The sequence below is a fragment of the Stegodyphus dumicola genome, chromosome 5 (genome assembly GCF_044657685.1).
Source record: "Stegodyphus dumicola isolate Sdum_Otavi_A_Nest chromosome 5, ASM4465768v1".
Taxonomy (NCBI): Eukaryota; Metazoa; Arthropoda; class Arachnida; order Araneae; family Eresidae; genus Stegodyphus; species Stegodyphus dumicola.
Genome location: NC_140772.1, coordinates 21,628,701 through 21,642,306, shown reverse-complemented (window position 1 = coordinate 21,642,306; position 13,606 = coordinate 21,628,701). Strand labels below are relative to the sequence as shown.

Genomic DNA, 13,606 nt, shown 5'->3' with positions numbered 1-13,606 from the left:
CATAGCTTTTTTAAAATATGTTTGTATTATTGAAGTCATGGAAAAAAAATAAAAACATGTAAATAAAATTAACAGCCAACTTAATTTTAAGTGACCTTGAACAAAAGCAGATACTTCAGATAATTGGACTTCTATTGTAGTTTTAAAATATTGACAAGTGCTTTGAAATAACTTAAGGAAATTTTAATTTTTTAATATCATTATCTCTCAAGAGATTTACTCTTCTGTTATGGAACATGATATAAGCATTATATAAAATAGTTAACAGAAGCTTAAAATCTTTAATATAATCAAAACTGCTGTGTTCTAAATTTGCTCTTACTGCACTGTGAATTTGTCATCTCAGTTAAATGACCTTAATGAAAATTTTATCTTACACATTAGAATGTACGTAAAGATAAATATCCAAAATATTAAGCACACTGACATTTTATCTTTTTAATCAAACTACATCATCACATTAAATAAATAATATTGTAATGTACAAGAATGAGGATTTATTGCTTCTCTGCACAATTATGCATTAATGCATAATTTTGTTGGAAAAAGTAAATATATTGTTTAACAATAATAACTATATTTTTTCAGATATTTAAGACAACTGTTGCTCATTTGATTAATTACTTCTTTTATTTAGCATGTGTTTACCATTTTTAAAATGTGTTATGTTTTTTATTATAAAATTACATTGGGTTACACTTACTTATTTTCATTTTAAATATGTTGTCATATTATAAAGGTATTTTATTTAAATTTTAAATTTCTAGCTTTTGTTCGTCTGTATTAAAGAAATTTCACTGTAGACGGATTTCATATGGGTAAACCAAAGGGGGGAAACCTTTTCTTTAATCTATCTTAAAATATATTTAACTTAAAAAATTCTCATGAATGTGTACATCAAATTTATCTTTTTACAAGATTTGTAAAATTCTTTCATTTTCTTTTGGTCATCTTATAATTGAGTAATTGTTTCTGCCATGTTTTTGAGATATTAGTCTCTTTAACAGTAAATTTATATTTCTAATGAAATTCTTAGGATCGCAGTGGGCATGGACCGGAATTTTTGTCACATATGCACAGAATAAATAAGGAGACAGGAGCAAGAATTACTGTAAGCTTTCATTTTAAATGTGTGTGATTTCAATAATTATTCTGTTTGAAGTATATTCATAAATTAGTTATGATGAATTTTTTTGTATTACACAGCATCTAAATGTTATTTTATTTTTAAATATAATCTAATATTTTAATTGTTTTGTATCATTTACAGTTCTTTTGAGCTGTCTTCTTTCATTGATATAATAAATCAACTACTATAACTACAGTTTTAAAATTCATTCAAAGTTGAGAATTGTCTGGAATAGACTTTAACAACTACCTTTAAGAAATGGTTATTCATGTTCAAATGTATTTTAATGAGTTTGAAGTATGTATGTGTGTATTATTATATGAAAGACAATAAATTCACACCTGTTTTATTTCATAATAAAAGCTCCTATATAGACTTGCCTTATTGAATGAAAGCAACTGCAAAAGCCCTTTACATTGTTGCCATCTTTCCTCCTTTTACCAAGACACTCTCATTTTTAGCCCAAAGGGCGTTAGACACAAAGGCGTTAGACAACTGTAGTCTCCGAACGGCATTTTGTGTCGTTTCATTTTCCAAACTGTTGCCACCAAATATTATCGCCATTACTAAATAATGAAGAATCTGCACGAATATTGTTAGCATTATATAATAACAATGGTATATAAAAACAATGGTACCTAGAGCCATCAAATTTTTAATAGCGTAATCCTCCAACTGAACATGGGATCTTGGAAGCCCAAATTTGTTTTATCTATTTCAAATTTTGTAAACCGTTAATGGATTTTTAATTAACAAATTCAACGATTTCAAAGCAAGCAAAGGCAACACTGTACAGGAAAAAAATAAATAATAATCGCATGCGAGACTGTATCGGAAATTCTAAAGATATGCTGTTTTGTTATGTATACACTTTTACCAGTTGACACTAACAAATTTAAGATACATGTGATGATCGAAGATGATTATTGGCTGTTAGGCTGCAGAAGATTTACTTAGAACTTTTATGTCAGGAATTCAAAGATATATGTTCCACTGGCATCATAAGAAAAGAGGGCTTACTTCAGTAAGTTCCAAGAACTTTAAATAATGACTTTATTCTTTTCATTGATGTTAATTTTTTCTGCCGTACATTGAAAAGAATGCACCCAACCAGAAAAAAAACAGAAGGTGGTGAAATTTGAGCAAAGCATTGTTTTTCATTCCTAAAGCATATAGAACACAGGTTTCCTTCAGTGGTTTTGGATGCAGGGTTTGACAGCAGCATTTGTACAGTCCAGTTTTTGAGCCTTATAACTTTCATTCATGTAGCAAGCTGAAAAAATATCTTGGTAGTCAACAATTTGCAAATGCTGAGCAGGTGGAAGCAGCAGTTTTGTGATCGCTCCATAACCAAGAAATGAATTTTTTTTTTTTATCAGGAAGTCTAATGTTTAATGTAACATTTAGCCAAATATTTACAGATAATATGATAATGCTGAAAAATAGTGTATTATATTTGTTATACTATATTATAGTGGATTATTTAGAAGTTTATTATTACAACATTTTATTCCTCATTTAAATCACTGAAGTCATAATTACAAGATTTGAAATAACTCATTAGTGTTAGGAAGAGAGGGGAGTATTTAAAACACTTCAACAATTACTTTTAACGGATAAGCGTAATCATTTAAGGTAATTACTGACTGTTGTAAGAACTGTTCAGTATTCATGTTTAAGGAATTATTAAGACATTGGTATCATTATTAGGGAGTTAGTATCATTAACAGTTTATCTTACAAACTTTATGGGTTCTAAAAACTTCTCTATCAATTTTGTTGGAAAACACTTAGTTGTATACTTTGTATAAAACATTACATACCAAATAAACTATTTTCCTATAATAATCATTCAAAATTTTACCTGAACATTTTCTTATGTAACATTTCTTTTAAATTTTTATAGGTTTTTCACAATTTTCACGATGAAGTCGAAGTGTACAGAACACATTGGTGGAAGTGTGATGGACCATGTCAGAACAAACATCCTTTCTTTGGAATTGTCAAGAGGGCGATGAATCGAGCCCCAGGACCTAATGATAACTGGTGGGCTCAACATCAAGCTACTTGTGGTGGCAAATTTATAAAGATAAAAGAACCAGAGGGCTATGGTAAAAAGAGAGTTCCCAAGCGAAAAATACCTTTTGATGGTAGGCTTTTATTTTTTATTTTTTTTTTTATTTCCGCTTTAATCTGCAATTTTCCACTTTATAATTAGTTGTGCAGTTTAAATATGATCACTATTTCATAAATTAGTCACTTGATAACAATTTTAAGACAGTATTGAATTATCGCATTAAAACATCACTTTCTTAAAAATTATCTTTTATATCTTATGACTCAGATGTAGTTTATATACAAGTTTGAAATTTAGCATATTTCTTTTTTAAAATGGACCATCTAGCTTAGAGAGTAATAGTATTTACTTCCAACTGTGCATAAGTCTGGACTTTGCATAAGTATGATAGAAAAGTAAAATGTTATAGTTATACCAAATGTGCATAACCTATTATTTTAATTAATCCTCTCATTTAAATGGAAGAGTTTTTGTCCTCTAATTATTTCTGATTTTCCCCACTTTACAGAAACAAAGAGCAAAACTTCTGGAAAAGATATAAGAAGTTTTTTTGGAAATGAGAATCTGGAGTCTGATAAGAATGTAAGAAAAGATCCAAATGGTATTAGTGAGAAGATAATGAATGTATCAAATATTAATGCAATAAAGTCTATCTTTGCTGCTGAAGATAACATTGTGGGTATCAATAGACAGCCAACAAAATCATCATCATCTTCTCTCTCAAAGAAGAAAAATACCATTATTCCATTTTCAGGATCTGGTCACAAATTGGGTTCATCTGGAAATGCACCCAAATCTCTTCCCTTCTTGATACGTAAAGCTTCTCTTTCAAATTCAGATGTTCAAACTGCAGGCTCTTCCCAGAATAATTATAATGCACCATGCCTTGGCGCTTCAGAAACTTCTAACAGTACAAAAGTTCAAGAAAATAAAGGTATGTATTTTTATGAAATACAGTACAAAGTCTGTAATCTGGACGTCCATTATCCGGAATGATCTATAATCCAAACCTCAAAGCCGCAAACTTTTTTTTGTATGTTTTATGCATGCATATAATGCATTTATGCATGCGCATTTAATGTAACGGACGGTATAAGCTAGGCTAAAATTATTTTTACTGATTCTAAGACATTTCAGTTAATGTTGCAGTTTGTGCTATTCCTTAATCTTCTAATTGGATCCGGCTTATTATTTTTTCAGACTGTTAGAGCAATTTTATAAAAATTAATAAGATTTAACTTTCGATTATGTCAAAAAGAGTTTCCAATTCTGGAGCTGCCACACCGCTTCCGATAGTGAAGAAAGTGACAGAGAGTTTATTGAAAACGAAAAAATTTCGATTGACAAGTTAGTCGGTATTCTTGATACAGCAATTACAGGACTTAAACAGTGGAACTTTGTAACTGAACAAGCAATTATGTCTGTTTATAGAATTAAAGAGAAAGTATTAGCACAAAAAACGAAGCAACTTAAACAACTTACATTGAAATAAATGTGTAATAAAGTAAACAAATAAATATTAAGCTTTTTGTGTGTGTGTGTGTGTGTGTGTGTGTAAATTTTGATATCCTTTAGATCATAATTGCTTTTTATTTCATAAATTACGGTTTCATATTTTTAATTGTATAATTTCTGCATGCTATCTTACCAGATTCAAATTGTCGATCTATAATCCAGAAAACCCCTGATCCGGAATCTCCGAAGTCCCGACTAGTCCGAGTTATGGACTTTGTACTGTATTAGAAACATGATCAGTGTTGGCCAAAAGCATTTTAAGACCTTGTTCAGAAGTCACTATTATGCTTTCCCAAATAATGTGTGTGGGAGAGCAAAGAAATGTATTGAAGAGCATACTTTGTTAACAACAACTAATATTTATTTTACTCCTTTAAAACTAACTAGGCTGCAAGAGCAGCCTTTTACATTAAAACTAAAGCAAAAATGATAGTTTGTATTGAGTAACTTACTCTGTAGTTTTTACATTCTTGATAATATGTCAGTGGCCGATCAGCCAAAATTACATCAGTTTCCCACTGACTGGCCTTTGGAAAAAAATATATACTTGAGGGAAAACCTAAAATATATTTTAATATAATATAATTAAATGAATTTTATCCTGTTTATTTATCTGACTATATAATTAACCATGAAGGTATTTAAGGTGCTTTTCATACACAAAATTTTTGTGAGATGATTTTAAAATTTTTTCATAGTCGAAATATAAAAATACTCTATTGTGAGTAATACTTATTATCTATGTGATAATAATTAGGTAACTTAAAAATTGTTATTGATTTAAGAACAACTTTTAATATATTTTGAATGGTTTTAAATTTCAGAGTATCCAACACATACAAAGATTTTAAAAGTATCTTCAATCCTCGATGAAAAGAAAAAGCTTCTTCAGAGTCCTATGCGGAATTTTTTAAATGATTTTCCAAAAGACTTAGCAGTTGGAACTAGTTCTGGAAAAAAGCAGAATAATCAGAACTCTGAAGAACTATCAAGTGATAACAATGATTTTAAAGTAAATTGTCCTGTGTGTTCAATGATGATTTGGAACAAAGAAATCAATAATCATTTAGATAATTGCATAATTAAAGACTAAATTTTAGGTACTCATATTAAATGCTTATTTTATATGTAATTTAATATTATGTAATATTTGTAATTTATTATATCAAAGGTTTTTTTAATGCATTTGAATATAGATTTTATTAAATTTATTCATCATAAAATATATTTTATTAATGTATCATGTTTTTTAAAGATGTACGTATTCATATTAAATCCTTGTTTTATGTATAATTTAATGTGTAATATTTGTAATTTATTATATCAAATGTTATTTTAAATTTTTGTATGTATTTGAATATGAATCTTATTAAATTTATGAAAAATAAAATATATTTTATTAATGTATCATGTTTTTTAAAGATTTCTTAAACATAGCTAAGCAATTTTATTGTGGATCACATACTGAAGGTATAGTTTAATACTTTTAAAATAATTTTTGGTCTCTTGAAGATGGAATTAAGTACCATGGGTATGAAGAAACTGTGTATATATGTGAAAATATATGTGGAAAAGAAACTTTTTCACATATATTTTTTTTACTGTTACAAAAATTCTGAATCTTTGTAAAATATGCTATTAAATATAACAGTCATATGCAGGTAATTTTAAGAAAGGTGGATTATTTTATAATTTGTAAAACTTATCTGTTGCAGTATTAAAATGTATCATATGCCATCTGTTAAGAAGAAAAAGATTATACTTCCATGTTTATTTGTATTGAATATTTATCTAAACATAATTGTTTCTCAGAGTTAGATTACTTAAAATGCTCAAAATGACCAGTTTTGTATTGTCCACTTCCTAGGTTTTCTGACTCGATTCCTTCCATTTTTTACGCTTTCTGAAGATACAGGAAAGAAATAGTATACATGTCTTCCATAGCATAGCAGTACAGCAGTTGAATCATGGTGATAAAAAAAATTGACTACTGTTTTGAATTATACAGAATATATAAGTGCAGAGATAAAATTCGGTATGCATAAAAAGTTCAAATAGCAAAATTTTAATATTTGTGCATTATGTGGCTTAAGATGTGTTAGTGCACAAAAATAATTTTGCAAGCAATTAAAATCTGGTACAAAATTTAATTATTGATCAAATCAGCCTTAGTATAAAACTATTCCATTTCTTTTCCATTCCATATTTTATTTTCCACATAGGGATAATATTCCATAAATGGATTTTTTATTTGCTTTCAAAATTTTATTATTATTACTTTATTTTACTTGAGGAACGAGTATATGAAAGAATTATTTCAAAAATCAAAAATTGTTGAAAAGAATTAATGAAGGCTGCAGGAAAGGAAGATCCATGCATCGGGGAATTATATCATGTATCTGAAGTTTTAAGATTTAAATTTGGATAGTCTAAAATTGAATAGAAATGTAAAACTAAAAAGGGATTTGTTCAGGTAGCGAGAACATGAAACCTATTTCTTATTAATTGTTGATGGTTGTGTGGGTAAGTGGGTGGCAGGTAAGTGCTTCTTGAACTCGCAAATGTATTTATTACAATTATGAGAAGCTCTTTACATATATACATACACAGAAAAATTATGGTATTGAGGTACAGTCCTCGTGATGTGAGGAACCTGCTAACGAGGGTCTCTCTAGTCATGAGTTCAAGAGCATTCTGGGGCCTTGTTCCGATGGAAAGAATCCGCAGACTGAATTAGCCATGCCTCCTTTAATTTTTCAGTAGTATTTTACACCATCTGATTCGCTTTATCTGGAATTATATCAGAGGGAAAACAGGATCATTGATTCATCAGCCCTCCTGAAATCGAGAGACTTTGATGACAGACACAGTACAGAAAGCTAAAATCTCTTGACACTGGTCATGAAGTTATGTCTCTTGTACTGTCGATTGAAAGAATTTTGCATCTGCGATGTCGTATGACACACCTTAAAAGCTTGGAAAGAAATTCCAATAGTTTAAATTAATAGTTAATAATTCCGAAAAATTTAGCCAATTATACTTGCATTTAAATTAAAAAATGATAAAACATCACCAAGACATTTCAAGTATATTGCTCAGTTTTCAACAAATCTAAAATGCATAACTGGGAAAGATAATATTGTTGCAGACTCGGCGTTTAACCATTATTATATCCAGTTTCGGACATCGATTATCATAAAATTGCGGATGAGAAAATTAATAATGAAGAACTAAAAGAATTACTAAATAGCAGCAAAAATTTAAATTTCAAACAATATCTGCTATCCTCTGGAAAAATAATCTGGTGTGATGTTTCAACTTCAAATATTCAACAACTTAGACCATAGCCATTTCAAAAGAATATTTCCCACAAAATACATGACTTGGACCATCCTGGTATAAAATCTTTAGAGAAACAAGTACTAACATCAATATTCATTTGGAAGGATATTAAAAAAGATGTGAGCGAATAGGCTAAAACTTGCATTAGTTGTCAGAAAAATAAAATTACTTGGTACAAATTCAACTCATTTGGAGAACCTGAAAATCTGATGAAAGATTTAGCATTTTCTGTATTTATATAATCGGACTACATCCATCATTAAATAGGAATAAATATTACTTAACAATCATCGATTGTTTTACTTGCTGGATGGAAGTTATACACATAGAAAATATTACCACAGAAACAATTCCAAAAGCATTTTATGCGAACTAGATTTATGGATTTAGTGTACCATTCAGCTTGACCACAGACCGGAAATCAGGTCAGATGAGAACTTTTCTGAATATTATATATTATTTGTGGGGTTGAAATGCAAATAACAATTTCATACTATCCACAAAGCATCGGAAAGATTGAAAGCTAACACAGAACATTTACCAACTGCACTCCTTGGTATGTATGCATCTTTACGTGATAATACCATGATATCAAAAGTTTCATTGCAGAAATGATTTATTGTAAACCACTGAAGCTCCAGAAGAATTCTTTCAAGAATCCAAAACCAAATTAATTGCAGATACTATCGAACTGCAAAAAGAAATGGGAAAATTAAAAACAGTTAAAAAGCCAATGTAAAAGAAATTATTTTTCCATGAGGATTTAGACTCATGTTTACGTGTATATGTCAGAGTGGACGGGAGGTTATAATAGATGGAGTTTATATTATTCATTATATATTATTCCGAGGTGGGACAGCGTTCGAGATAGACGTCTTATCCTTGCATTGCTGCCACCCCTGCTACTGTACCAAGTTCATCGACCTCGCCTCATGGGCTCTGGGTTGTTTTTTTCTTTGGCTTTTGCCCCGCAGAAGAGTCGCCTTAACTCCACTGCTACATCCTTCGCTGGATAAAACAGGTCGTATTTTATTCTTTCTTCTGATTCTCTTTATTCACCGTGCTGATAAGGGTACCTTCGGGTACAGCCTTTTTTCCAACCTATTTGCCTCACATGATTAATCAATATGACGCAACAAACATAAATGTAACTAATAATAACACAAACATGGAAAATTCACCTCCAAACTCAGAAAATCCTCACGAGACATCTCAATGATGAACCCAACGTTCTCCAAATATTAAGTCACAAAATTACTTTATCCAATGACGTCGAAACTACCAGATCCTTGGTGGAAGATATCCGTAACGACCCAAATGTGATTATGTCCGCTAGTGTTAAAAATAACTAAACTTTCTCCTTGTAAAAGCCATTAATCAACTGTGTATGCAGGAAAACGAGATGGTCAATGCAAAAATAAACGAATTGCAAACCTCTAACGAAAAGCTCGCTAAACAATTTGAAGAGATTAAAAACTTCTGCGGCATACTTCAATCCACTAGTGGTTTCAAAGAAAAAGAAAATTGCGCCATAGACAAACGGATTCTGACTCCGATGAGGAGCCTTCCCTCAAAACCAGCAGTTGATATAAACAATTACAGAACCAAATAGACGACATGCATTTGGACAACGAAGATGAATCAGCCACTCGGCTCACTACCACCCCAAAAGACCAACCAAACAAAAGTGACACCATTCCCGCAAATAGAAAACCAAACTCCAGCCCCAAAACAAGCAGAATTGATAAAGTGCCCATTATTGTCGTAGATGACGTACCAAAAGCGGATGAATTCTTAAAAAACTTAAAAAAGTAAACCGGAAAAGAGGTAACTGGCACCTTAAAAGGACGCCGCCTTGAAATACAGCCTGCAGACTCTGACTCACATCGATTCATTCGCAAAATAGTTGAAGAAACAAAGCTTAAAGCCCACACCTACTTATTGCCCGAAGATAAAGTTTTAAAAGTCATAATAAGAGGCTTACCCATCACCACAGATCCCCAAACCATCACTCGAGAATTACTTGACAAAGGATTCAAGGTTAACTTTATTACACTATTAAGAAACAGAAACGAAAATAAAACAATGCCTCTTTTTTTAGTACATATACCAAAATCAGAAGAAAATAAGGAAGTATTCAAAATCAAACGCATAGGTTATATGAACGTATCAATAGAATCATTACGCAAGAAACCTAGCCCTCCACAATGCTATAGATGCCAGGGATTTTATCGCAGTTCCCTGCTCTGCACCAGAGACTGAGTATGCGTCCGCCGCGGAGGCAATCATAAACCTATAGAATGCACACATAGTCGCGACCAGCCAGACATATGTTATCATTGCAAAGGTCCTCACCCAGCCAACTTCTCAAATTGCCCGGCCAGACCAAAAGACAAACAAGTTCAGTTCCAACCAGTTCTTTACCAGCAATCAATCCCTGGACTAACAGAAGACAAGACTTTCCTCCGCTGACATCAACAGTAACGAAAATCTCGCTCAAACCTCCATTCAAAACGAAAATCCAACAGAAGAAACTATCAGCACCGCAGAATCCTCCCTGTCAGACCTCTTTGACTTCTCTTCGCTAAAAACAATCTGGACAATAGTGATACAAGGACTCAAAAACATTAAAACCAAAAATAATCGCAGTAGTCGATATCATTGAAAAAATAGGAAATTATCTTTAATCCTAATAAATTCAAGAACAGGTGCAATATAAAAATCCTCTCTTGGAACGCAAACGGTCTTTACCATAAAAAAGATGAATTATCTAACCTCATTATTGAAATTGAACCTGACGTAATACTCATACAAGAGACTCGCCTTAAACCAGCGCTCAAAGTACTTTATGCTAATTATAACACCTACCGTACGGATCGTGAGACAGGAAGAGGCGGTGGCATCATCACATTTGTTAAAAGGAGCATAAAACACTCTCAAATTCCTAATCCCAGCACCACTTTCGAAAGTAACACAATAGAAATTGTAATTGAGCATAAAAAATTTAAAATTTCTAATATATACATCCCACCAAATAATAATCCCAGCGCACAAGAATTGATTCACCTCCTTAATTCTAATACTTGTACCATTGTCGGAGGGGACTTCAACGCCAAACACCCCTGCTGGAACCGAGGACCTGCTAATAAAAAAGGAAATGACATATTTAAACTCGTTCAATCAAATAATTATAACATTCATGTTCCAGACGAGCCCACCCATTACGGGTACAATAGTGCCACCACAATTGACTTCTTCATTTCAAATAACATTACTAACAGATGCAATATCTGTAATTTCAACCCTGTCTTCCGACCACAACCCCATTGTATTTGAAATCCCCATTGATAAATACCTCCCCTCACTTGACAGAAGTATAGGAGTTACAAATTGGATCAAATACTCAGAAATTCTGAATAACTCCATACAAGGTAACCCATGCATCAACAACAAAGAAGATTTTGAACACGAAGTCTCAAAATTTACCAACTGCGTCAATTCTGCTTTAAAGGAAGCCACCAATACTTTTTATGTGAACAAGCCTTTCTCCCCCTGCCTGCCGATATAAGAAATAGTATTAAAGAGAAAAACTGGATCCGTAAAAGATGGCAAACCACCAGGGATCCACAACTCAAACACAAACTAAACTCTATGCAAAAAGAAATCAACAGAAGAATCAAGAACTTCAAAAACCAAAAATGGACTAATTTCCTAAATAACCTAGCTACTGAGGACAATTCCTTATTTGACATTTCCCGCAAATTCAAGAAACCTTATAAACCTATTCCACATATCCATGGACCTAGTGGAATTTCATATGCAGAAGAAGAAAAAGCTAAATCTTTTGCGGACTATATGGAAGATACATTCACTCTTAATCCCACTCCGTACGACAATAACCATATTGAACGGGTCAACCAGGTGGTCAATAACTTCCTTAATACCCCTGCTCCGTACAACTTCACTTTCCTGACTACCCCAAGAATGGTTGCCAACACCATCAGCGCCTTACAAACGAAGAAAGCCCCAGGGCACGATGGCATCTCGACCAAAGCACTGAAGCATCTTCCGATCGACGCTCTTACCTGCCTAACTAGGATAATCAACAACATTATCAAATTCGCTCATTTTTCTAACTCATGGAAGCAAGCTATAAAAATTGTTTTTGCTAAACCGCAACAAAATCCAACCTTCCCTCAGAACTATTGCCCTATCAGTTTACTTAGCCATCTGTCTAAAGTTACTGGGAAAATCCTACTTTTCCACATCCAAAAAATTCACCCTTCCATGAATTTTCTCCCAGAAGAACAATTCGGTTTTCGTAATCATCATAGCACTTGCCACCAACTTCTTAGAGTTATCAACATTATCAATGAAGGCTACAACTGCAAGCTTCCGACCGGTGCTATATTTCTCGATATCGCGAAAGCCTTTGACAGCGTATGGCATCGAGGCCTTATTTACAAACTAATCACTCTCAGTTTTTTAGATCATTTTATTCGCTTAATAGCCTCTTTTCTCAGCAACAGAACATTAAGAATCAAAATCGGTACTGCTTACTCAACCACCAGAGTAATCAATGCTGGTGACCCACAGGGGTCGGCACTTTCGCCGTACCTTTTTAATGTTTATACACAAGACATCCCTAAAGACCCTTCTGTTCATCTTGCACTCTTTGCCGATGACACCGCCATACTTACTAAAGCCTGCACAGTTATCGCCCTAAGAAACCAACTCCAAAACTATCTCATAAAACTGGAAAAATGGCTCACCCTTTGGAGGATTAAAATTAACACTGATAAAACTAAGGCAATAATTTTCCGTAACGGAAATATGAAATACTATCCTCCACCCCCTGAAATATTTGACGAAGAAATAGACTGGATTAATGAAACCAAATACCTTGGAGTCACCTTTGATCAAAAACTTACCTTCAGAACCCACTTCCGGTCCGTAGTACAAAAATTTAAAATCACCACAGCTACTATGCGACCTCTTCTTGGTAGAAAAAGCAACTTAACTACTACAAACAAATTAATTCTATACCGCTCCATTCTTCGCCCAGTCCTTTTTTATGCAGCATCGATCTGGGGACATGCAGCTAAAACCAATATTAAACAATTACAAATTCTACAAAATAAAATTATACGAGAAATTATCAATGCTCCTTGGTATATTCCAAACATCTATATTCACAGAGACCTTCGAATCGAACTTATTCAACAGTATAGTAAACGATTATCGGTCAACTTCTTTTATTCAGTACAAACCCACAGTAATAGCCTTATTAGCACTCTCAGACACTCCCCGCATCCAAGAGAAAAACATCGGTACCCATGTGACATTCTACCCACATAAGAATTACAACCTTAATTGACTCATTCACGCTAAACTGACTCTGCGGTATAGCACCCGCGGCTACATCTTATAACGACACTGTAATTGCCACCCCCTTTTTTCGCCGCCGCTAGTGCAGACCTCACTCTCTTTTTTCCGCCTCCCACACTTCCTTCCACTCTACTCTTTCTTCCCCCACCCTTTCCT

At 32.6% G+C, this 13,606-nt stretch overlaps 1 protein-coding gene across 2 annotated transcripts in view; it reads left to right on the top strand.

The window, feature by feature from the left end:
- Window positions 1-6,074, top strand: part of mh (DNA-dependent metalloprotease SPRTN) — a 47,167-nt gene extending 41,093 nt beyond the window's left edge. The window contains exons 5-8 of one of the 2 annotated variants that reach the window (XM_085816497.1): window positions 1,037-1,111; window positions 3,035-3,278; window positions 3,714-4,139; window positions 5,545-6,074. In XM_085816497.1, the coding sequence (XP_085672623.1) occupies window positions 1,037-1,111; window positions 3,035-3,278; window positions 3,714-4,139; window positions 5,545-5,813 (1,014 nt within the window). In that variant the 3' untranslated portion in view covers window positions 5,814-6,074. The remainder of the gene's footprint in view (window positions 1-1,036; window positions 1,112-3,034; window positions 3,279-3,713; window positions 4,140-5,544) is intronic. The other variant, XM_085816496.1, reaches the window with a different exon arrangement.
- Window positions 6,075-13,606: the final 7,532 nt, after the last annotated feature.